Here is a 24,947-nt window from a genome sequence, read left to right on the forward strand (position 1 = left end):
TGACTGATTCAGCTGCTTTATTCAAAGTTACATGAACATTGAACGATGAAGCTGCCAACTGCCAGAAAATAGTTGAAGATATGGTTTATAAAGTGATAAGTATGACTTTTTTTTTTAAACCACAAGACTTCAACATTTAAATTCACGTTACCTTTTTTGGCATCTGGTAATCAAGAAATTGATATTCAACAAGGGCACTTGTATAAACATTGGGCCAGATTTTTCTGGAGTGGGATATCTCATGGTATGCCCTGTTAGTTAGCATGTTTAGGTTTTAAAAAATATTTACCCACAAATTTGCTGCAAGTGCGAGCTGATAACGGTGCAGCGAGGGCAACAGGGCAGCTGGGACAAACAGTGCATCTCCTTAACAAATGAGATTAAAGGATTGAGAAATAAACAGAGAAAGGACTGAGAATTAGAGTGGGTAAATTCAACGTCAAATCAGGTACAGAAAGAGAAATAAAGAGAGGGAAAGAAAGATTGGATTGAGAGAAAAAAAGAGACAAAGGAAAAGTAAGAAAAAAAAATGTAAAATTTTAAAATTTTATATTTTTTAAAAATCTTCTACAATAATTCACAATGTTGAGGAATGAGACTCCACACTTGCTGGAAAAGAGAGGTTGATTAGCAGTCATTAACAATTATCACATTGCCAAAAGGATACTTTTGCTGTTAGTTGCTAAACTTTCTATGGTGAGTTTAGTGGACATTTAATGTGCTAATGCAGCCACTTCACAGGGATGTTAAAAGGTTAAATGTGTTTTTGTGAAGCTAACAGTGAAGTGGCGCAAGTTGTCCAGCAACTTGTGGTGACGCAATTCATGGGATTCCTCGCCATAAGTTGAAGACCGATTTGCACAATAATAACGGTGTGCATCGTTCAGACACCATTATTTTTACAGCAAAATCTGACCCAACATGTTTCATTTAAAATTCAGTAAGAGTTTCTTCTGTACATTTGCTGTAAGATTGAGAATATTGCTCTTTGTTTCTAAATGGTTAAACCAGCCACCATACATTAAAGTCTTGTGGAAGGGATCTACCCAACAATCCACTTTGAAAACATTTGAAAATGGTAGACAAAAAGTAACTGAATACTCCCTTTCAGCTGTACTTGGTCAGAGTCTTACCAATCATTATCCAGGTTAACCCTAGGCTGAGTTTGCATCTACTTATCTAAGCCAAAACCAAACTTCATGAATTGAGATCAGACTAAATTATAATATATCTATATTTTAATGCACTGATTTTTAGTACAAAAACAATTATTTTTAAATTGGAACAGTCCAAGGTTCAACTAATTTCCATGGTCAAAATTTAAACAAAGTATGATTAGTTGCAACTTAATTTTCATCAATTATATTTAGCTTTATAGCCATCTCAATTCCTTGCAGCAAATCGCACAATAAAAATAAGTGGAATTCTGTATCGGCTAGAATGTAAAAATATATACATATTGTGGAGGTATCAGTAAGACAATATGGAATGTAGTGTAGTGAGATTTGATTTTGTATCACAAAGTAGGTTGCTGAGCATGTGCTCCAATGCTTTGGCCCTATGGCTGTAATCATATAGTTGTAGACTATTTACATATAGCAAAAATAGTACTAATTATTGAAGAAGACACATACCTTCACCAAACTACAAAAAGCATATTGGGCGAGAAATATAGGCCAAAGTGTGTGTCATTATTTTCTAATTTTATGGCAACAATTTATCTGGTTAGAATATTTGTAGAAATGGTCTCTAAGATTACTCAGGGGGTTTGGTGGGGGGTTGAGGGCATGAAAAGAACAGAAACTGACAACTACTATTTGAATACAGTTAGGCACAACTGGTCAACTGTGCTATATATAATCTGCATTGTATATCATTATAATATACACAAGATACTTTTATTTTCCTATATATTCTGAAGATTATGGAGGTAAAAATCAAATGTGGCAGGGGTTCGAAACAGGGGAAAGTGGATTGGTCGCCCTTTCGTGTGGGGCGGTGCTAACCTGGCACATCATGTGGCAGCCAGGTTGCACAGCATCAAGTGAAGTAAATGTGGCCATGGCGAGGCCATCCCTGGTCCCCCGGGCAGCAATGTGGTCAGGTGCTGATGCCCTGTGTCCTGTGTAGCATTAGGTGATTGTGGAGAAGGTTGGTGTGTTTAGTGGTGTTAGTGTTGGGGCTGATCGTAGTGGGATTCTGAGAACCAAGGTGAGATTTTTTTCAAGGGCACCGTTGCTGATGGAATATGACAGGTGAGGTTGAAGTGACAGAAGCGATCTGTCAATGGTGAGAGAGGTTGCTCCAAGGAGATGACAGTGGATAGAGAGTTCACTGCAAATACTTCCAAAGTGCATACAGCTCAAAATTTTCTTCCAAATCCTGAAGACTTGAGTTTCTGACATTGGAAAGTGAACAGGCTGAGAAATGGTAGCTTTTATACCACTTCTGCAGCTGTCAACTAGCCAAAGCAATAGAGAGTCATTGAGAACCTGACATACTTACCCGGTGTGAAACCCGAGGGATGGCAAAAATGGTAAGTACCTGGGAAAAATCCTTTTAAATACCTTTAAATGATCTCTTAAGCATCTTAATTGAATGGCCCACCACGTGGTGTCGGATCTGCGATCCACAGGCAGACCAGACAGCTGAGAAACTGACACGGAGGCGGGTTCAGAACGGACTTCCGTCCCGTTGTCAATCACAGCCATTTTGACAGCGGGCCCGCCTCCAAACCCACAATCGCAGGGCTGGGAAGATTCCAGCCAGGATTTTGTATACGTCATAATAATCTATAGATTGAGGTCAGTTACATGGAATGTGTTATAGATTTGTGCTGGTGTGCAAACTCATGGCTGTACCACATATGTACATACAACAAGCTGTGAATGTTAAATCACTTCTGATTACAGCAGATACTAAACTATTAACATTTATGAGGTGCATTAGCTAACAAAAACATTGGCATCTATATAGGCTGAAAGATCAGTCTCAAAGAAGTCCTCCAGCTTCCACTGTAGTGTTTCAAATGTCGGCCGTTCACAGTCATTGTCTCTCCAGCAATCTATCATGATTTCATACAATGGTGGGGGGCATTCTGAAGGGCATGGCATTCTGTATCCTTTTGCCAACTCCTGGATAACTTGATAATTTGTCATCCCTAAATAAAAGAAAGCCAATATTTACTACATTTTGCAAAAAATATAACTTTAAAAAAAAAAGTGAAACATAAATATTCATAAAATTTCAAAAAGTTATATTTTGTTTCCTTTCCATTTACAATTTAAAAAAAAAAAACACTTCAAAGGACTCCTTAAAAATTCAGTCTGGTGAGTCGCTAAATTCCCAATTAGACCAAATCCCAAAGGTATCTGCCACTTGAATTCAGTCTGTCCTCAGCAATAATTTGCATTTTTGATGAGATTCGTCATCTGCTTAAACTACATTGATACATTTGAAAGAGCTATACATTAGTCGCACACCCTAGCTTTCTCCCCATAACCCTGCAAATTAGTCCTCTTCAAGTACATGTCTAATTGCCATTTGAAATGTCCTATGGAATCTGCTACCACCACCCTTTCAGGTAGTTCATTCCCAATCTTAACAACCCTCTGTATGGAAAAAAAAATTATATACATCAGCCTCTAACTTTGATTTTCTCTTGTCTTGCTTTTCCACACAGCTAAAATAAGAAATTGAAATATCAGTAACTTAGTGATTCTAAATGTGCACAGAAGTGAAAACTAACCTGGATAAGGCATCTTTCCATAAGTGATTATTTCATACAGAAGTATTCCAAAGGACCAAACATCGGATTTGATGCTGAACTTATTTGAATGGATGGCTTCTGGTGCAGTCCATTTTACAGGAAATCTTGTGCCTTCTCTAGCTTCATAAACACTTTCATCGTCTGTCTAATGGTGTTAAAAGTAGTACCAAAGATATAATCAACTGTTTAAATTAGGTACTCAAAATAACTTTCGAAAAATAACAGGTATACATTTAAATTGAAACCACCTTTAAAACAAGCAGAGCTACAAATATGAAAACAAGTCTAATTACACAACAATGCACAAAAACACCTTGCAAGTAGTAACTTTCACAGTTTAATTTTTAAACAGATCTTTTTTGTTATTATACTTTGCATTGGGTAGATACTGTACATTCATAAAGGTTGTAGCCCAACAATTGCTTTTGGCAATTGTGAAATGATTTTCAATAGATTCACATTCCATTATTTCACAGAATGTTACACAAAACTTAAATGTCTTCAATTACAGGAGTACGAGAACAGCAGTGAAGCAGCTCAGCCATGAAGTGCTTTAAACCAATGGGGCCAAAATTGCCCACTGCTAGAAAGGGGGCACACGCACCTCGTTTCTAATCTTTTCACCGCCGCGGTGGATGCAGTGGCCTCAAGCGAAATGCCACTCTTGGGCTTTTTTTTCTTTCAACAGACCGGAAGTCACTTACAACGGGGGTGGATATGCGGCGGTGAGCACAATAGAGGGGTGGAAGTTTGGGAGGGAGGGACGGAGTGGCCGCCGCTGTTAGTCATCACAGCGCCACATCACCATGGCTCCCCTTCACTTAACGGGGCGAAACTGCGTGATTTTTAAAGTTCAGAACCTTGGCCATCGGGGAGGGTTTTGGCCGAGCCAGGGGCCTGGCACCAAAGATGGTGTGCCAGGCTGTCTGTTGGCAGCTAGGCCGAACCTGGGAGCATAATTGTCGGCCAGACATGGCAGTCGGCCGACAAAAAAAAACTATAGCAGCAGCGCGTTCTTCCTTTTAATGGAAGCCACACCACCATTTTAGAAGGCCACAGCCTCACTGGACCGCCTGAGAAAAGCAGCTTTTGGCACTGCCCGCCGGGAGGAAGATTTTCTCGGCCGAATTTCGCCATCGGGTGAGGGGGGGGGGGGGGGGGGGAGTGGTAACATCGGCAGTACGCACTCTGATAAACACAGTTAGGATGGATCAGCTGCAGAGCAATAGAGGGGGTGCAGGTCACTGCCAGGACACCTCAGGAGCAGAATTTTAAAAATGGCAGCCTTTACACGAAAAATCGGCAGCTATTGTACTTCGCAGCATGGCCATCGATTTCCAGTGGTAACAGGCCTTAAGGAAAGGGGCAATTTCAGCCCCAATATCTTTACATCCCTGCAGTCACAGGTTGAAGACCAACAGGGGCCAACATCCCAATCTCAAAGATGCTCGCTCTTAAAGAAAACCCTCACAGGTCATTCCTTTCCTCTGCTTTCTTCAATTTAATTGTTGGTGCAGGGAATGCAATACGAGGTGGAATAGTTGAAGTGGGAGATGAAAGCTCAAGAAAGTAAAGATTAAATTCTACCAATATCTTAAAACAATGTTTTTAGTCACTAAGAGCCATTGCAAAACCCACAATAGAGGATGCTTTCAATCTGCTTCAAACCTTTATTAATCTGCATCACAACCATTGTGGTAAAGCAAAGATGCCAAAATAAAGTTAGGAAATCATGAAATTGTCAGGAAATTAAACTAGCAAAACAAAATGCTAAATTTAATACTACAAAAACAAACAGAAAGTAAATAACTAATTTGATGGCAATAATAAGTCAAGGCAAAATACTATATTGATTTTAGATTTTAACACAACTTGTCCCATTTCATCACTTTCATATTATGCCAAAATATTTTCCAATTTGCTAAAACTCATATGTATGCCATGCCATTCTTTGTTACCTAATTATAACCCAGCTAAGCTGATCTCTCACCTTCATCATAACTCTTTTAGCACACAGGCTGATAAACAACTCGCATTTTTTTTTAAAAACAAACACAGTTGACCAACATGCACAACCGGCTATGTCTGTTCTTCAATTGAACAATCACATAAATGGAAAATGATCATTACTCTTACCATAAAAACTCGAGCAAGTCCAAAATCAGCTACTTTGCAAATGTTGTTCTCTCCAACCAATACATTCCTGGCAGCTAAATCCCGATGGATGTAATTCTGAACCTCCAGATATGCCATGCCTGATGCCACCTGTGCAGACATTTCCAGCAGGTCACGTATGTTCAAACTCGTCCCCTGGTTATCTGATGAAATTAATACATTTTATCAATGTTAAATTTCAGAAGTTATTTCCACCCATCCTAAATTTCTTATTTGATAAAAATATAACTAAAGGAAATTCAGTTTAAACCTCACTTCACTGAATCAGTGATGATAGCAGAATGCAAGATCTGCTTATAAATGAAATTGGACACACACATTTCTCTAGAATTCAAAATATTTCCTTTGCTAAAGTCTAAAAGAACCAAAAAAATTGCACTTATTGTCGAGCATTTCCTGCATGTAATGGTTCATCCAAGTTGTTGGGCCTGTGTTACCATGTAAAAATCCCAGGAAATTATGGTGTATGTGACTTATGCCATTAGTTACGCCATGCCATAATTTCCTTGGACATTTGTGCCGCTCTGCCGAGACCCTGATTGGAGCATTGAAGGTTAATTGTAAAGTCAATCATAGTCGCCAACTTACTGAATGAAAACCATTCTGATCAGCGCTGCTACTTAGATCTTTACAGAATGGCTCTGATGGGCTCAAGAATCACAAGATATGTATAATCATGAGCAATTTGGTTTTGAAATGCAAAATATTAGTGATGTAAATAAACCTACATTTGAATTAAGCGGTTCAAATGATAAGTCCATCCAAGCTTTCCAGCTCATATGGACAAATGACAATCACACAATAAAGAAAAAGTGACCCCAGTTCTTTACAATATACATTAACAATTTAGATGAAGGAATTGAGTGTAATATCTCCAAGTTTGCAGATGGCACTAAACTGGGTGGTGGTGTGAACTGTGAGAAGGACGCTAAGAGGCTGCAGGGTGACTTGGACAGGTTAGGTGAGTGGGCAAATGCATGACAGATGCAGTATAATATGGATAAATGTAAGGTTATCCATTTTGGGGGCAAAAACACGAAGGCAGAATATTATCTGAATGGTGGCGAATTAGGAAAAGGGGAGGTGCAACGAGACCTGGATGTCATGATTCATCAGTCACTGAAAGTTGGCATGCAGGTACAGCAGGCGGTAAAGGTGGCAAATGGTATGTTGGCCTTTATAGCTAGGGGATTTGAGTATAGGAGCAGGGAGGTCTTACTGCAGTTGTACAGGGCCTTAGTGAGGCCTCACCTAGAATATTGTGTTCAGTTTTGGTCTCCTAATCTGAGGAAGGATGTTCTTGCTATTGAGGGAGTGCAGCAAAGGTTCACCAGACTGATTCTAGGGATGGCTGGATTGTCATATGAGGAGAGACTGGATCAACTGGGCCTTTATTCACTGGAGTTTAGAAGGATGAGAGGGGATCTAATAGAAATGTATAAGATTCTGACGGGACTGGACAGGTTAGATATGGGAAGAATGTTCCCGATGTTGGGGAAGTCCAGAACCAGGGGACATAGTCTTAGGATAAGGGGTAGGCCATTTAGGACTGAGATGAGGAGAAACTTCTTCACTCAGAGAGTTGTTAACCTGTGGAATTGCCTGCCGCAGAGAGTTGTTGATGCCAGTTCATTGGATATATTCAAGAGGGAGTTAGATATGGCCCTTATGGCTAAAAGGATCAAGGGGTATGGAGAGAAAGCAGGAAAGGGGTACTGAGGGAGTGATCAGCCATGATCTTATTGAATGGCGGTGCAGACTTGAAGGGCTGAATGGCCTACACCTGCACTTATTTTCTATGTTTCTATGTAAATTTTAAATTGAGAGTTACTGCATCGGGAAAAAAATACAGGACTGCAAAATATTAGAGAGCATTTGTAATCATGCACAACAATGGTATTAATAAATATTTAATAAATTCATCCCAAAAACATTACAATATATGTTCACAGCGAGTGTGGTGAAATTAAATATGTAATATCACATTGTTAAAATATAAAGGATCAATAAGAATGACCAACGGGAGTTTGTTGGAATCCCAGTTTACCAGCAAATAGCAAAGTGATTTTTTTTCAATCCGAGATCACCAGAAATAAGGATATTTGTCTAAACATGGCATTGAGAGGCATGGTTTTCATTTTGTATATCCTGCAGCATATAGGCAGGATTGGATTTACTATTCAACACCGCGATCAAATTTAAGCATACAACTGTCTTAACGTAAAAGTAAAAATGGTCAACTTTTGTAGAGCAATAACCTCAGAGTACATCTTCCTGCGCTGTACACGTGACAAATGAACCGACTTTTGAGTTAGAAATTTGCTAGCGAGTGCTTTGGCAGATGAATGACTTTCACTCAACTGCTAGCATGGAAATATACCAAGATCGAATAATATTTAATATCGCACTATAAAAACCAATCCAGCAGTTCTCATATTAAATGTTTATGTTGTATTCCCCAAATAATTGTCACTGTTCGACTGTACAGGGAAGGAACTCATTTTTGTAAAATAAAAATGATACATTTAAATTCATATTTTATCAGGATGTAGATAGATGCTGCAGCATTTCACAGCAAAGTAAGAATGACATTTACAATAAGACTGAAGATGAATTCAGCATCAGTAACATCCAATACTGGATAGTGACATAAGCCATCTGCCAGCAGTAAAAGGAATACCCAAACTTTTATTTTATATTGTCATTTTAATAACTCTAAATATTGCTGCAAACCTTTATGGAATTTTTCAATAATTGACAGTTTGCTGATTTAAAAAGGTGGGAGCTGTCATTTCTTTGTATTCATGGCAAGAGAGGTATTAGTTTCTCGACTTGTTTAAACAACGTTCAGTAGGTCTTGATGCAAGAATATGTAAAGTCACAAGTACACGGGGCAGGCAATACTACTTTGGTGTTCTGATGGTTTAACTATCTCTTCAAAGCACATCACTTAACATGATGCCTATTCTTTAACCTCCATTTTGTATTTAACTGTAGCTGATCAGGTTTTGCACACCTCGTAAAACCTGGCAGTTACAGCAAGGTGAGGACTGGTAAGTGCCACCCCTCGTGATCTGAGTTTCCCTTCCCACCAGTTCTGTAAACATGACCTTTGGAATGAGGTATATGCTGACAAAATTACAATGCACACTCACCAATACAGGACATTGAACGTGCCATCATAAGTAGCTTTTGATAAGCAGAATTAAAGGCCACGTAGCCTAAGATAACACACAAATTGGTGCCAGCGTTCAACAGTTCTAAATAACAGGCACTGCTGATCTAGAGTAGAAATTATAGAGTGAGCAGCAAAATGCAATGAAATGAGGTCTTCCCACAAGACTAGACTAATTTTAACTCTTAATAAAGCTGACTACTGTTTGGGGATGGAAATAAGGAGCGGCCATGGACACATATCACTAACAATCAGAGATCCGGAGAGCAAATACAATATACCATGCATTACAAAAATAAACAGAAACCAATCAGTAAACCCATTGGAAATACATGTCAAACATAAGGACCCAACTTTGCAGCAGTAAGAACATAACATAAGAATTAGGAACAGGAGTAGGCCGTCTAGCCCCTCGAGCCTGCTCCGCCACTCAACAAAATCATGGCTGATCTGGCCGTGGACTCAGCTCCACTTACCCGCCCGCTCCCCATAACCAGCACCCACCATAAAAAAGGAGAGAGAAGTGGAGTTTCAGGGAGGGAATTCCAAAGCTTAAGGTGGGGTGAAGAAAGCAGGAGATGCCAAAGTTAGAGGAATACAGAGTTCTCAGAGAGTTGTAAGGCTGGAGGAGGTTACAGAGATAGGAAGAGACAAGGCATTGACTGGGAACGGAACCTGGAATCTTTCCAGTCTGTATGGGCAGTACCACACCACACCACACAATGCAATTATTGACTGAGCCATCTGGGAGCATGGACCATTTCATTTTTGAATGCATGCAATGGGCATCAAGCAACTTACTCTACAATTTACAGAGCACAATCACAATCTAAAATGACATCTGGTAACACGTCAGTTCCAGTCACCAGCGCTTCCTGTATTGAGCACTAAGCCATGGTAAAATTACATTCAGCAAACATTAATTGAAAGTATTTCATTTCATTAAAATTCATCGAGGCAAAGTAACTGCAATCACAAGTGTGGAAACCAGGTAATTCGTGCAACATTAAGATCAATTTTAGACTTTAAAATATGCAGTACTGTAGGTTGAAACTAAATGAAAATAAAAAGATAAGAACTTAAGAGGTAGGAGCAGGAGTAGGCCATATGGTACCTCGAGGCTGTTCCGCCATTCAATAAGATCAGGGCTGATCTTCTACCTCATATGGATCCCCATATCTCTTGATTTTCTTAGTCCAAAAATCTATGGATCTCAGTCTTGAATATACGCAATAACTGATGTTACTTCTCCCAAGTTGCCAATCCACCCAGTCTCAGAAACATAAATATTTTTTTCTGAGAGACTTTCCTGGAATCTGCCTTTAACTGATGTATGTTCACAGGGGGACTAAATGTAAAGGATATATTTATTTTAATTATTTTTATATGATCAGCTTTAGATAGTCTCAATAATTTTAAAAAATCTAAAAGGAGAAGAAAAATGTAGCAAAAGGCAACTTTTGTTTCCCTTATGGTATGTTTTGGTACCTATGTTCCTAATGTTTACCTCAAAGATTCATTTTAAAAATCTCAGAACAAGTTGCTGTCAACATCATTTTAGTCTACTGCAAAAATACTTCATGTCATCATCATAACTAAATTAAGTAGCAGCATCCAGGGATCTGCTCATGGCGTTAAAAAAGATTATGCACAAGCCAATTTCTTTTCAAAAATATCCACTAGGATGGGCATTATCTCACATAAATATCCAAGGGATAGCTGGAAAGTGTTCACTTCCAACAGTTCCTCTCCCTTTGGAATTAATTGCAGACCTTATCCTCTTAATAAATTATTGCTGTACACTGTTGTACTTTATGATGAGTCCCTTGCTATGAGCTAAAGCCCAGCTGATTCTGGAAAATGACCTAAACTTACTGTGCAAGTGGTCAAGCAAACTTCCATATTTCATCAATTCTGTAATAATGTAAATTGGTTCTTCTACAGTGCATACAGCATACAGCTGAATAAGCTTGGGATGTCTCAGCATCTTCATTATTTGTGCCTCCCTCAGGAAATCCTCTTTGGCCATCGTACCTAAAATGGACACGGAAAACAAATTTAATCCCCAGTCTTATCCAGTGACATCCATGATAAAAGCTAATAGGATCATTATAATGTGCACATAAGGGATTTGTGGCATTACTTTGGTGTGGCCCAAACTAGTCTCTATTCAGTGTCAGTTTGGGTCCCACTCCAGGACTTGAGCCCATAATGTAGGCTGATACTTCACGCAGTATGGAGGCCATGCTGCCTAACTATAAGATAACATAACTCAGGACTGTAACTTTAGGACCCCTTATCTTCTAAGCTTGTCAATTGCACATGTTTGCACATACACTCCTCCAATCTTATGGAAGGCAAACTGAAAAATACTTAATAACACAAGGCCAGATATGATTTTTTAAGTTGCTTCGTTTTACAAACAGCAAGGGAACATGCAGAGAAACAGTCAAAAGAAATTTTACTTGCTCAGCTTAATCTCATTCCTTTCCTCAAGAATAAACAAACAATGAATTGGCCTTTTCCTGCCCCTTTTGTCGGCTGATACACTTGTTGATTCATTATCATTCTTTCAGACTATTTCTAACTGAAAACTCATCTCCTGCATTTTTAGCTCCCCTATATTGGAAAATGATTGTGGGCAGGCCTCAGGCAGGAAGATAGCAAAAAATATTATTTTATGCATTTGATCTTGTTTCTGCCACATTCCTACTAGAAAACAGGGAGGTAAAAGAGACCAAAATTGGGCCCACTTTTAAGGACTTAACCTGCACATCAAGGCCCTTCTGCTTCACTATTCAATTTAAAATCCTACTATTTAAGGTGTATTTCCTTTCTCTATTCCGGTTTCCAAAATGCGTTATTTGTCATTTTTCTGTACTGAACAGAATAGCTCACTCATCTGCCCAGCCTGCTTGCCTGTCTATCCTCCAGAAATCTTTCATAATCATCACCATCATTTTTCATGCCCTCCAATTTGGTGTGATCAGCAAATTTTTATATTATTCCTTCAATTCCTATGCCCAGATCATTTGTGCATGTAAGAAATAAAAATCGCCCAAACACATAACATTACGCACCACATATTTCTAGTCTCAGAAATATTTTTAATCCATTGCTTTCTAACCTCCAAACATTTCTCTATTCATAACATCTTAATTCCAGGTACCATTATCTATGCCACGAGTTTCTAAAATGGTGCCTTATCAAATGATTAAAAAAAATTACAATAAACCACTTTCACTGCAAATCTTTCATCTATTTTCTACATTTTTACATCGATACATGTTATCTCTTTTGGATTTTTTAAATATTTAATCAGCACTCCACTTCCATTGAAATCACTAATACTAATTTCCTACTTTAATGGTTAATCTCAAGTATTGCATCTCCAAAGATCAAACAAGTACTCATACCAATTTTTAGTGTTTTTATGGCAACTTGAGTTCTGTCATTCCAAACTCCTTGCCATACTTCTCCAAACATTCCAGCACCTAATTTCTTTATCAATTTCAGAGAGTTACGAGGGATTTCCCATTGATCCACAGTATTGTAGGATAATCCAACAGTTACTGGTGTTTCCAGCTGATGATTAAAAACAGAGAGCGTCAAACATATCATATATTTCAGTATCGTACAGTGAATAGAATCCATTAGATTATGGATAAGTTAAAATGAAGATTCATATCATGAAAAACTTAGTTTGACTTTATTATAAAGAAAATTCAGATTACTACAAACAAACAAGTTATTTTTTAAAGAAAATAACACTTCACCACAATCTAATGGGCGCAATTTTCCCCAATTATCTGTGCCCTTTTTTAGCGTGCACCGTTTTTTTTTGGAGTAAATTCAAATCTCCAAGTTCCCCCAAAGTTTCTGTGCTAGCGTAATTCACTTAGGTAGGATTTTCTTAGGCTGCGATTTTTTTACCTCATTGGGGGCGTAAACCTGCCACCTGCGCCAATTCTGGACATTTAAGCAAGTTTGGCCAGCTCCGATTAACTCCAGCTTTTCCATGGACAGCGTATGTGAACACTCTGGGAAAACATTCTGGGCAGTTAACAAAATCGGCGCAGGTAAGAGAATCAGCACAGCAGATGCAGTTCCACGGTCCGGACAGCAGCAACAGAGAGGGAGAGTGGGAGAGGAGAGAGGGGCGGGTGGGGGGAGGGGGAGAAAGAGGGGAGAGGCCTTTAGGCCAGGGGTAGGAGCTGCACTTGTCGGGGAGGGCCTTTCTTTCGGCCATGGTTAGAAGCAGCACCGGGCACCGGGAGGGAATGGGGGAGTGGGGTATAGACTTTTGGCATAAACACATTAATAATTTAATGCTTGAATGCTGCTGCAGGTTTCTTGTGCAGGTTACTGTGAGCTGGCCAGAATGTGTTGTATGTTTCACTTTCCAGCGTCAGCCTGCAGTGTGTCAGCCTGCATTCCCTCCCGGTGCCCGGTGCTGCTTCTAACCATGGCCGAAAGAAAGGCCCTCCCCGACAAGTGCAGCTCCTACCCCTGGCCTAAAGGCCTCTCCCCTCTTTCTCCCCCTCCCCCCACCCGCCCCTCTCTCCTCTCCCACTCTCCCTCTCTGTTGCTGCTGTCCGGACCGTGGAACTGCATCTGCTGTGCTGATTCTCTTACCCTGGCAACCCGATCTTTTTGGTGCAGATCTTAGGCTCCACCCCCAAAGCTAAAGGACAGGCTACATGGCGCCAAAATCAACAATTCAAACGGGGAAAGTTGGATGATTTTTTTTTGGCGTAGTTGAGCCCCCAAAAAATGGGCGTAACTCTTCAAGTATGCTGAAAAATGGCACTGGGGAAAATTGAGCCCATGGTTTCCATTATGCTTTTGAAGTGAAGTGGCAATATAATCTGGGAATCAGGTAGACAATCTCACTACAAAGTACACTAAAGCCACCTCCAGCAGCTAGTCTCCTATTAAGTCTAGCATGGTACAAACCATCGTTTATAAGGGCTTAGGCTGTGTATTGGATCTCCCAAAACATCATAAACTTTTTTTTAATGTCCAAGGAGAAGCTACGTGCTTACCTGCTGTCATATCAATGTGCTGCTCAGATATAACATTTCTGCTCATGGTCCAAGCATACATACATGTGCTCTGATACCATTGAAATGAGTGTGAACCACAACAAGGTAACAGAACTCTGTCTGCTGCCTAAGCACCGCATTAAAAGGAAAACAAAGACCTGCATTTATATAGCACTATTCATGAATTTACAGCATCCCAAAGTGCTTTACAGACTGGATGTAGACAAACTGCTCTATTTATGGGTAAGACCAGCACAAGGGGACATAAATATAAGATATCCACGAACACATCAAATAAAGAATTTAGGAGAAGCTTCTTTGCACAAAGTAGTGAGAATGTGGAACTTGCTGCCACAAGTGGTGTTTGAGAGTAGACCATTTAGCCCCTCAAGCCATTCAATGAGATCATGGCTGATCTGCGACCTAACTCCATATAGCCGCCTTCGTCCCATATCCCTTTATACCTTTAGTTAACAAAAATCTGTCAATCTCAACTTTAAAATTAACATTTGACCATGCATCAACTTCCATTTGCGGAATAGAATTCCAAATGTCTACCACCCTTTGCGTGTAGAAGTGTTTCCTAACTGCACTCTGAAAAGGCCAGGCTCTAATTCATAACCTATGTCCTCTAGTCCTAGACTCCCAAACCAGTGGAAATAGTTTCTATCTAGCCTATCTAATCTCCTTAATATCTTGAAAACTTCGATCAAATCACCCCTTAACCTTCTAAGTTCCAGGGAATAGAAACCTTAGTTTGTGTAATCGCTCCTCGTAATTTAACCCTTGGAGTCCAGGTATCATTCTGGTAAACCTGCCCTGCAATCAGTCCAGAGCCAATATATCATTCCTAAAGTGTGGAGGAGGGGGAGATGGTGGAGATGGTGGAGATGGGGGAGGTGGAGGAGGGGGAGATGGTGGAGATGGTGGAGGTGGAGGTGGAGGGAGGAGAAGAAGGAGGTGGAGATGGGGGGAGGAGGAGGTGGAGGGAGGAGAAGAAGGAGGAAGGAGGAAGGAGAAAGGAGGAAGGAGGAAGGAGGAAGGAGGAAGGAGGAAGGAGGAAGGAGGAAGGAGGAAGGAGGAAGGAGGAAGGAGGAAGGAGACAATGTTATGGAGTTGGAAGAGAAGAGGATATGGGATCGGAAGCTCAACTCAGGGTCAGACACGATGCCGGAGTTGTGAATAGTCTGGTTCAGCTTCACTGTACCCAGGGAGAGGGATGGAGCTGGTGGCTAGGGAATAAATTTAAGATCAACACCAAAAGAACAAAGGAGGCGTATAAGAATATAACAACATAAGAAATAGGAGCAGGAGTCGGCCATACGGCCCCTCGAGCCTGCTCCGCCATTCAATAAGATCATGGCTGATCCGATCATGGACTCAGCTCCACTTCCCCGCCCGCTCTCCATAGCCCCTTATCCCCTTATCATTTAAGAAACTGTCTATTTCTGTCTTAAATTTATTCAATGTCCCAGCTTCCACAGCTCTCTGAGGCAGTGAATTCCACAGATTTACAAATCTTCTGAGAGAAGAAATTTCTCCTCATCTCCTTTTTAAATGGGCGGCCCCTTATTCTAAGATCATGCCCTCTAGTTCTAGTCTCCCCCATCAGTGGAAACATCCTCTCTGCATCCACCTTGTCAAGCCCCCTCATAATCTTATACATTTTGATAAGATCACCTCTCATTCTTCCGAATTCTAAAGAGTAGAGGCCAAACCTACTCAACCTTTCCTCATAAGTCAACCCCTCATCTCCGGAATCAACCAAGTGAACCTTCTCTGAACTCCCTCCAAAGCAAGTATATCCTTTCTTAAATACGGAAAACAAAACTGCACGTAGTATTCCAGGTGTGGCCTCACCAATACTTTATATAGCTGTAGCAAGACTTCCCTGCTTTCATATTCCATCCCCTTTGCAATAAAGGCCAAGATTCCATTGGCCTTCCTGATTACTTGCTGTAGATGCATGCTAACCTTTTGTGTTTTATGCACAATTACCCCCAGGTCCTGCTGTACTGCAGCACTTTGCAATCTTTTTCCATTTAAATAATAACTTGCTCATTGATTTTTTTTTCTGCCAAAGTGCATGACCTCACACTTTCCAACATTATACTCCATCTGCCAAATTTTTGCCCACTCACTTAGCCTGTCTATGTCCTTTTGCAGATTTTTTGTGTCCTCCTCACACATTGCTTTTCTTCCAATCTTTGTATCGTCAGCAAACTTGTTCCATTTAATCCACTTTTTCCTTTATTTTCTCCTAACATTGCAAAAATGCTTGTTTATCATTTAGGTTTGAATTTTGATGAGTCACCCACCTGGAAAGGTGAACATATCATTGCTTTTTCTAGAAGCTGACTGATTTGATTCATACTTCCATCACTTTGTTTAATTCAGGATTCCAGCATTTTCAATTTTTATTAATTCCTCAGTATCTTTGAAAATTAATTAACTTAGTTGTTTTCCTTGCTGGGACGATAAAACTTCAACCTGTGCTTTTAGCAATTACTAAGTGTTTACACTGCTGGGCAGGACAGAGGGTTGTAGATTTTCAAGTATCAATGAAAAAGTGGTTTATCCATCCAAACAGAAACAGAACCAACAAATAGAATATACCTATTGGGGAATCCTTTGCTTGATAAAACACCACTCAAAAACCTTTACAATCTGCAGAGCTGCTCAACTAACACCTAAGCATTCAAAAGCTTTGTGACAACAAAAGAAAAACATTCTTGCAATGTTACTTACTCTGGGCAAATATTTTAATGAAAAATAAATGATGAATAAATGACTCATTAAAGTAAAATAATGTTTTTGATAAAATTAAACATTTGCTTTAATTTTACACTTTACGCCACCTTCTGACATGGAGCATCAAGTTTTGTACACAAGCCATCTTGGCTTTGCATATAGTTGTCAACGAGCTCTACCAAGGTGTGAAATGTTGCTCTTCTTGCAATAAAAAATCCACCTCCGTCCAACCGTCTGATTTTATAATGTTTCACAGTATCTCCATCACGAACTGTAAAATATGTATTAAATACAGAAATAAACAAGACAGCATTCATAATGCATTTTATTCAAAGCAGTATTCACACAATGTTAACGATGGGTAATAGTTTGGGAGACAGCAAGTGAAAGAGATGGCAGTAAACCTAACCCAGAATTCAATTATCTTAGGTCACTTTGATTTGAACTCAACCTGGACAAAGTGTAATAATGGATCACTGGGGATCAGTTATAAAAACAAACCAACCAATACAGAACTTTAAAAAAAAATTACAAAACTAAAGAGCAATTTGGGAGTGGCGTTGGGCAAAGATTTTCCGACAGTGCCAAGGAGGTCAGTAGAAGGAAGGAATATCACTTCACAGCTGATGGGTGAAGGCTACCAACTGTAAACAGAGGTAGCCAAGCAGCTGAATGCACGAAGCATCACAGAGGATTGAGAAACGGTCAGGAAAAAAAATCAATGATTTGACCAGAACTGCTAAGCTACTACTGCTACTTACATGTCTCTCAGCCCTGCACCACTCACAGGAACCCCCAGTACTCAGAAGATCCTTGAATACTCTGTGCCTGCTACTGCCCTCACTTCACTGCACCTCCTGCTTTTTTCTCTCAGCATCTAATTATGCTCCCCTGATTTCACAAGTCTCAACAGATCACACACCATGTGGAAGATGCACGATGACTTGCGTTCATTCTTGCAAGTACCAGTTCTGAAATTGGCACCCCATGTACAAGAGTCACACAAAAGCAAAATACTACGGATGCTGGAATCTGAAATAAAAACAGAAAATGCTGGAAATCTTAGTGGGTCAGGCAGCATTTGTGGAGAGAAAAACACAGAGTTAACAATTCGGGTCGACTATGGTGTGAATGGGAGAATAATGTTCAGCTGCTATTGGAGAAAGAGAGGGCAAAATAAACATAAGCTCGGGCGGGGGGGGTGTGGGGAGGGAGACAAAGATTGGCACAGGTTATGCTCTGAAATTGTTGAACTTAATGTCGAGTCCAGAAGGCTGTAAAGTGCTTAAACGAAAGATGAGGTACTGTTCTTCGAGCTTGCGTTGAGCTTCATTGGAACAGTGCAGGAGTCCAAGGACGGAGATGTCGGAGTGGGAGTGGAGCGGAGAATTAAAGTGACAGGCGACCGGAAGCTCGGGGTCATACTTACGGACTGAATGGAGGTGTTCCGCAAAGCAGTCACCCAATCTACGCTTGGTCTCCCCAATGTAGAGGAGACCACATTGTGAGCAGCAAATACAGTATACTAAATTGAAAGAAACATAGAAACTTAGAAAATAGGTGCAGGAGTAGGCCATTCAACCCTTCTAACCTGCACCGCCATTCAATGAGTTCATGGCTGAACATGCAACTTCAGTACCCCCTTCCTGCTTTCTCGCCATGCCCCTTGATCCCCCTAGTAGTAAGGACTTCATCTATCTCCCTTTTGAATATATTTAGTGAATTGGCCTCAACTACTTTCTGTGGTAGAGAATTCCACAGGTTCACCACTCTCTGGGTGAAGAAGTTTCTCCTCATCTCGGTCCGAAATGGCTTACCCCTTATCCTTAGACTGTGACCCCTGGTTCTGGACTTCCCCAACATTGGGAACATTCTTCCTGCATCTAACCTGTCTAAACCCATCAGAATTTTAAACGTTTCTATGAGGTCCCCTCTCATTCTTCTGAACTCCAGTGAATACAAGGCCAGTTGATCCAGTCTTTCTTGATAGGTCAGTCCCACTATCCCGGGAATCAGTCTGGTGAATCTTCGCTGCACTCCCTCAATAGCAAGAATGTCCTTCCTCAAGTTAGGAGACCAAAACTGTACACAATACTCCAGGTGTGGCCTCACCAAGGCCCTGTACAACTGTAGCAACACCTCCCTGACCCTGTACTCAAATCCCCTCGCTATGAAGGCCAACATGCCATTTGCTTTCTTAACCGCCTGCTGTACCTGCATGCCAACCTTCAATGACTGATGTACCATGACACCCAGGTCTCATTGCACCTCCCCTTTTCCTAATCTGTCACCATTCAGATAATAGTCTGTGTCTCTGTTTTTACCACCAAAGTGGATAACCTCACATTTATCCACATTATACTTCATCTGCCATGCATTTGCCCACTCACCTAACCTATCCAAGTCACTCTGCAGCCTCATAGCATCCTCCTCGCAGCTCACACTGCCACCCAACTTAGTGTCATCCGCAAATTTGGAGATACTACATTTAATCCCCTCGTCTAAATCATTAATGTACAATGTAAACAGCTGGGGCCCCAGCAAAGAACCTTGCGGTACCCCACTAGTCACTGCCTGCCATTCTGAAAAGTACCCATTTACTCCTACTCTTTGCTTCCTGTCTGACAACCAGTTCTCAATCCACGTCAGCACACTACCCCCAATCCCATGTGCTTTAACTTTGCACATTAATCTCTTGTGTGGGACCTTGTCGAAAGCCTTCTGAAAGTCCAAATACACCACATCAACTGGTTCTCCCTTGTCCACTTTACTGGAAACATCCTCAAAAAATTCCAGAAGATTTGTTAAGCATGATTTCCCTTTCACAAATCCATGCTGACTTGGACCTATCATGTCACCTTTTTCCAAATGCGTTGCTATGGCATCCTTAATAATTGATTCCATCATTTTACCCACTACTGAGGTCAGGCTGACCGGTCTATAATTCCCTGTTTTCTCTCTCCCTCCTTTTTTAAAAAGTGGGGTTACATTGGCTACCCTCCACTCGATAGGAACTGATCCAGAGTCAATGGAATGTTGGAAAATGACTGTCAATGCATCCGCTATTTCCAAGGCCACCTCCTTAAGTACTCTGGGATGCAATCCATCAGGCCCTGGGGATTTATCGGCCTTCAATCCCATCAATTTCCCCAACACAATTTCCCGACTAATAAGGATTTCCCTCAGTTCCTCCTCCTTACTAGACCCTCTGACCCCTTTTATATCCGGAAGGTTGTTTGTGTCCTCCTCAGTGAATACCGAACCAAAGTACTTGTTCAATTGATCTGCCATTTCTTTGTTCCCCGTTATGACTTTCCCTGATTCTGACTGCAGGGGACCTACGTTTGTCTTTACTAACCTTTTTCTCTTTACATATCTATAGAAACTTTTGCAATCCGCCTTAATGTTCCCTGCAAGCTTCTTCTCGTACTCCATTTTCCCTGCCCAAATCAAACCCTTTGTCCCCCTCTGCTGAGTTCTAAATTTCTCCCAGTCCCCAGGTTCGCTGCTATTTCTGGCCAATTTGTATGCCACTTCCTTGGCTTTAATACTATCCCTGATTTCCCTTGATAGCCACGGTTGAGCCACCTTCCCTTTTTTATTTTTACGCCAGACAGGAATGTACAATTGTTGTAGTTCATCCATGCGGTCTCTAAATGTCTGCCATTGCCCATCCACAGTCAACCCCTTAAGTATCATTCGCCAATCTATCCTAGCCAATTCACACCTCATACCTTCAAAGTTAGCCTTCTTTAAGTTCTGGACCATGGTCTCTGAATTAACTGTTTCATTCTCCATCCTAATGCAGAATTCCACCATATTATGGTCACTCTTCCCCAAGGGGCAGCCTCGCACAACGAGATTGCTAATTAATCCTCTCTCATTACACAACACCCAGTCTAAGATGTCCTCCCCCCTAGTTGGTTCCTCGACATATTGGTCTAGAAAACCATCCCTTATGCACTCCAGGAAATCCTCCTCCACCGTATTGCTTCCAGTTTGGCTAGTCCAATCTATGTGCATATTAAAGTCACCCATTATAACTGCTGCACCTTTATTGCATGCACCCCTAATTTCCAGTTTGATGCCCTCCCCAACATCACTACTACTGTTTGGAGGTCTGTACACGACTCCCACTAATGTTTTTTGCCCTTTGGTGTTCTGCAGCTCTACCCATATAGATTCCACATCATCCAAGCTAATGTCTTTCCTAACTATTGCATTAATCTCCTCTTTAACCAGCAATGCTACCCCACCTCCTTTTCCTTTTATTCTATCCTTCCTGAATGTTGAATACCCCTGGATGTTGAGTTCCCAGCCCTGATCATCCTGGAGCCACGTCTCCGTAATCCCAATCACATCATATTTGTTAACATCTATTTGCAGAGTTAATTCATCCACCTTATTGCGGATACACCTTGCATTAAGACACAAAGCCTTCAGGCTTGTTTTTTTAACACCCTTTGTCCTTTTAGAATTTTGCTGTACAGTGGCCCTTTTTGTTCCTTGCCTTGGGTTTCTCTGCCCTTCACTTTTCCTCATCTCCTTTCTGTCTTTTGCTTTTGCCTCCTTTTTGTTTCCCTCTGTCTCCCTGCATTGGTTCCCATCCCCCTGCCATATTAGTTTAACTCCTCCCCAACAACACTAGCAAACACTCCCCCTGGGACATTGGTTCCAGTCCTGCCCAGGTGCAGACCGTCCGATTTGTACTGGTCCCACCTCCCCCAGAACCGGTTCCAATGCCCCAGGAATTTGAATCCCTCCCTGCTGCACCACTGCTCAAGCCACGTATTCATCTGCGCAATCCTGCGATTCCTACTCTGACTAGCACGTGGCACTGGTAGCAATCCCGAGATTACTACTTTTGAGGTCCTACTTTTTAATTTAGCTCCTAGCTCCTTAAATTCGTTTCGTAGGACCTCATCCCTTTTTTTACCTATGTCGTTGGTACCATTGTGCACCACGACAACTGGTTGTTCTCCCTCCCTTTTTAGAATGTCCTGCACCCGCTCCGAGACATCCTTGACCCTTGCACCAGGGAGGCAACATATCATCCTGGAGTCTCGGTTGCAGCCGCAGAAATGCCTATCTATTCCCCTCACCATTGAATCCCCTATCACTATCGCTCTCCCTAGAATTTGGGGCCCTGGATAGTGGGAAGGCAGGAGGTAAAAGGGCATCACCTGCGCTTGTACGGGAAGGTGCCGTGGGAAGCGGAGCGGGTACTGGGGGCGACTGCAGAATGAACCAGGATGTCAGGTGGGAGCTGTCCCTTCGGAATGCTGAGAGGGGAAGGGAAGATGTGATTGGTGGTGGGATCATGCTGAAGGTGGCGCAAATGGCGAAGGTTGAACATGGAGACTGGTGGGGTGAAAGGTGAGGACAATGGGAACCCTGTCATGGTTCTGAGAGGGAGGGGTAAGGGTGAGAGCAGAGGTGCGGGAAATAGAACAGACACAGTCGAGGGCCATGTTAACCACAGCGGAGGGGAATCCTCGGTTGAGAAAAAAGGAAGACATGTCAGAGGCACTAGTGTGAAAAGTGGTGTCGTCAGAACAGATGCAATGGAGACGGAGAAACTGTGAGAAAGGAATGGAGTCCTTACAGGATGTGGAGTGGGAGGAAGTGTAGTCCAGTAGAGAGTCAGTTCGAGGGTTTTGCACTGGGTGAATCACCGAGCACAAGTGAGTTGGACCAAGGACAGGGGGAAAGAATGGCCCATGAACCAGCTCTCTGGAGGGAGAGCTCTGCGATAGCGATAGAAGGCACAAGTGATGACTTCCGGTGCCCAGCCTAAAAATGAAGTGTAATAGCCATGCACCAGCAACTACATGATGCATTGGGCTGCCAGGGACCTTCTGCACCATAACAGAGTGGAGGAGTCCACCTTCAACTGGTGTGGGGTCATTGCACATGGCATCAAAACATAATGTAACATGTGGTCACTTCTCCGCACATTGCACCCTCAGTTATAGAGACTGTGATGAAAGCTCTGATAGCTACAATGGAAACTCAGACTATTGCCATTCAGGGTCTGGGGTCCAACATGTCGTGCAGATGCTAAGCTTGAGAGAAAGCATGGAAAGGGGCTTCCAAACAGTGACGTCTTTCCTGCACTCTGTTTTCGCACAGAGAAGTGAGAAAATCTGTCCTGTTGTTTTTACAGATTCAATATGTACTCCTTTTAGATTATGGGCTGGATTTTGGACTTTTGGGACGTTAATCGCGGCGGAGCATTAAAGTTAGCGCCTAAAATTAGTTTGCGCCTTCGACTGCAAGTTGACGAAATAGTAAGTTGGATGAGCATTAGCATTAAGTCAGGCATTGCATAACAGACTTTGTGCACCCGAGCCAAAACTTGTTTTGTTAAAAGAGGCGGCCATTTTGCGCATGTGCAGTGTTTTTCTTTTTTTCCCCGGTCGCTAATGCAGGGCGCAGTAGCTTCCTGCGCGCATGCGCATATAAACCGCTGCACTTCAGCCACTTCTGCAGAGATGGAGGAGCAGGAAGGAAGGCAACATACCAAGCACTTCAGCAATGAGGCGAGTGAGGCCTTAGTCAATGCAGTGGAGAGGAGGTGATCCTCACTCCATCTTGCTGGGGGAGCCAGATCACTCCTACCTGTGTTTAAGAGACTGTGGAAAGACATAGCGCAGGTGGTCTCTGCTGCAGACACTGTGCCCAGAACTGGGACACAATGTCGGAAAAAGTTCAATGACCTTACTAGGCTGTCAGGGTGAGTACCATTCACATTTATGTATGGCTACTTTCCTTCTAACATGAATCTCACACACTATGTGAAGTCTTTCATGCATATGGTTCCTCTCAAAAGTCTTGCTGTCTGTGAGGTGGGTTTCACAATACATAAGAAAAATGAAGGTTTACTTCCTCACCCGTTGCCTTCTAATGATCGATACACATGAACTCACGCATTTCTATCCTTCTGCGCAATACACTCCCACTGCTACTATGGCTCTCAGAAAGATCACCCGCAGCCCCTATGTTATATCCCTCTAACCTCCTAGCAATCACTCACGAAGCTCATGCAACATCGAAAGCCACTGGAACATTCACACAGTTTCACCTATTGTACTATGGTAGGTATATGTGCCACAACAGAACCCTTCCTATTTTTCTCTTTGCAGTCGAAGCACTCCCACAACAGGCAGAGGGCCACCTCAAATACTGGAACTGAATGATGTTGAGGAACAGATGTCGGTCCTAATTGGAGTAGCAGCTCGGATAGTTGCCGGGGGCGATGCTGAGCCCCCTTCGGATAGTGAGGGTATGTAAATGGATAGGGCGCCTGAAGAGACTGCATTAAATCGTATAATGAAGTGGTGGTGGCCCTTCAAATGAACATGTCAGCCTGCCTCCTCCCCTGCTGCTAACCACACGCATGTGTTTTTGTGTTTGCAGAAGATCAGCCACAATCGTGCCAGCCTTCCTGGGACACATCAAGCTCAGACCATGGTGGTGATGATGAGGCAGAGGAGACAACCAACACTGAGCTGCCGAGCCCACCAGTTGCCCCATCTCCACACTTGTTATCTGGCGGCAATGAGATCTTTGAGGGGTTTGAGTCCTCGGAGGCTCCTGACCCCAGTCGCCTACAGCAATGCAGTGAGAGGGCAATCTCGCAGGCCAGCTCCCCCGAGTGTGAGTCGGCAAAGTCAGTCTGCTCAACGATAGGCAGACATGGAACTAGACTTGGTGGAAATGTCCAGGGAAACTATAGGAATGCACCATGAGCTTATGGATGCATTGGGATGGATCCCAGAGAGCATCGACAAGCTTACTGCGACTGTTGCGGAGGCAACATCACGGATAATCAATGTGACTCAGGACTCCAGCGAGGCCACCATTGCCCACTCACAGAGGCTGGTGGTCTCGAGCAGAGACAGTGGCATTCCAGAGTGTGGCAGGTACCATTGAACATGTTGCAGCATCAATCGAATCACAGACACAAGCTACACTTCAGCTTGGTGATGTGATGCAGTCGATGACTCGTGCCATCGTCTGTGTTCCCCAT

General features: G+C 42.0%; 1 protein-coding gene across 1 annotated transcript in view; it reads right to left on the reverse strand.

Annotated features, from left to right (window-relative positions):
* Window positions 1-458: 458 nt before the first annotated feature.
* The window catches only part of frk (fyn-related Src family tyrosine kinase), a 174,131-nt gene continuing 149,642 nt past the window's right edge, over window positions 459-24,947 (reverse strand). The window contains exons 3-8 of the mRNA XM_070885333.1: window positions 17,023-17,186; window positions 12,536-12,704; window positions 10,995-11,153; window positions 5,906-6,087; window positions 3,749-3,914; window positions 459-3,160 (exon numbers count right to left, since the gene is read on the reverse strand). Of these exons, the coding sequence (XP_070741434.1) occupies window positions 2,946-3,160; window positions 3,749-3,914; window positions 5,906-6,087; window positions 10,995-11,153; window positions 12,536-12,704; window positions 17,023-17,186 (1,055 nt within the window). The 3' untranslated portion in view covers window positions 459-2,945. The remainder of the gene's footprint in view (window positions 3,161-3,748; window positions 3,915-5,905; window positions 6,088-10,994; window positions 11,154-12,535; window positions 12,705-17,022; window positions 17,187-24,947) is intronic.

Source organism: Pristiophorus japonicus, chromosome 7, assembly GCF_044704955.1.
Source record: "Pristiophorus japonicus isolate sPriJap1 chromosome 7, sPriJap1.hap1, whole genome shotgun sequence".
In the NCBI taxonomy this organism is placed as follows: domain Eukaryota; kingdom Metazoa; phylum Chordata; class Chondrichthyes; family Pristiophoridae; genus Pristiophorus; species Pristiophorus japonicus.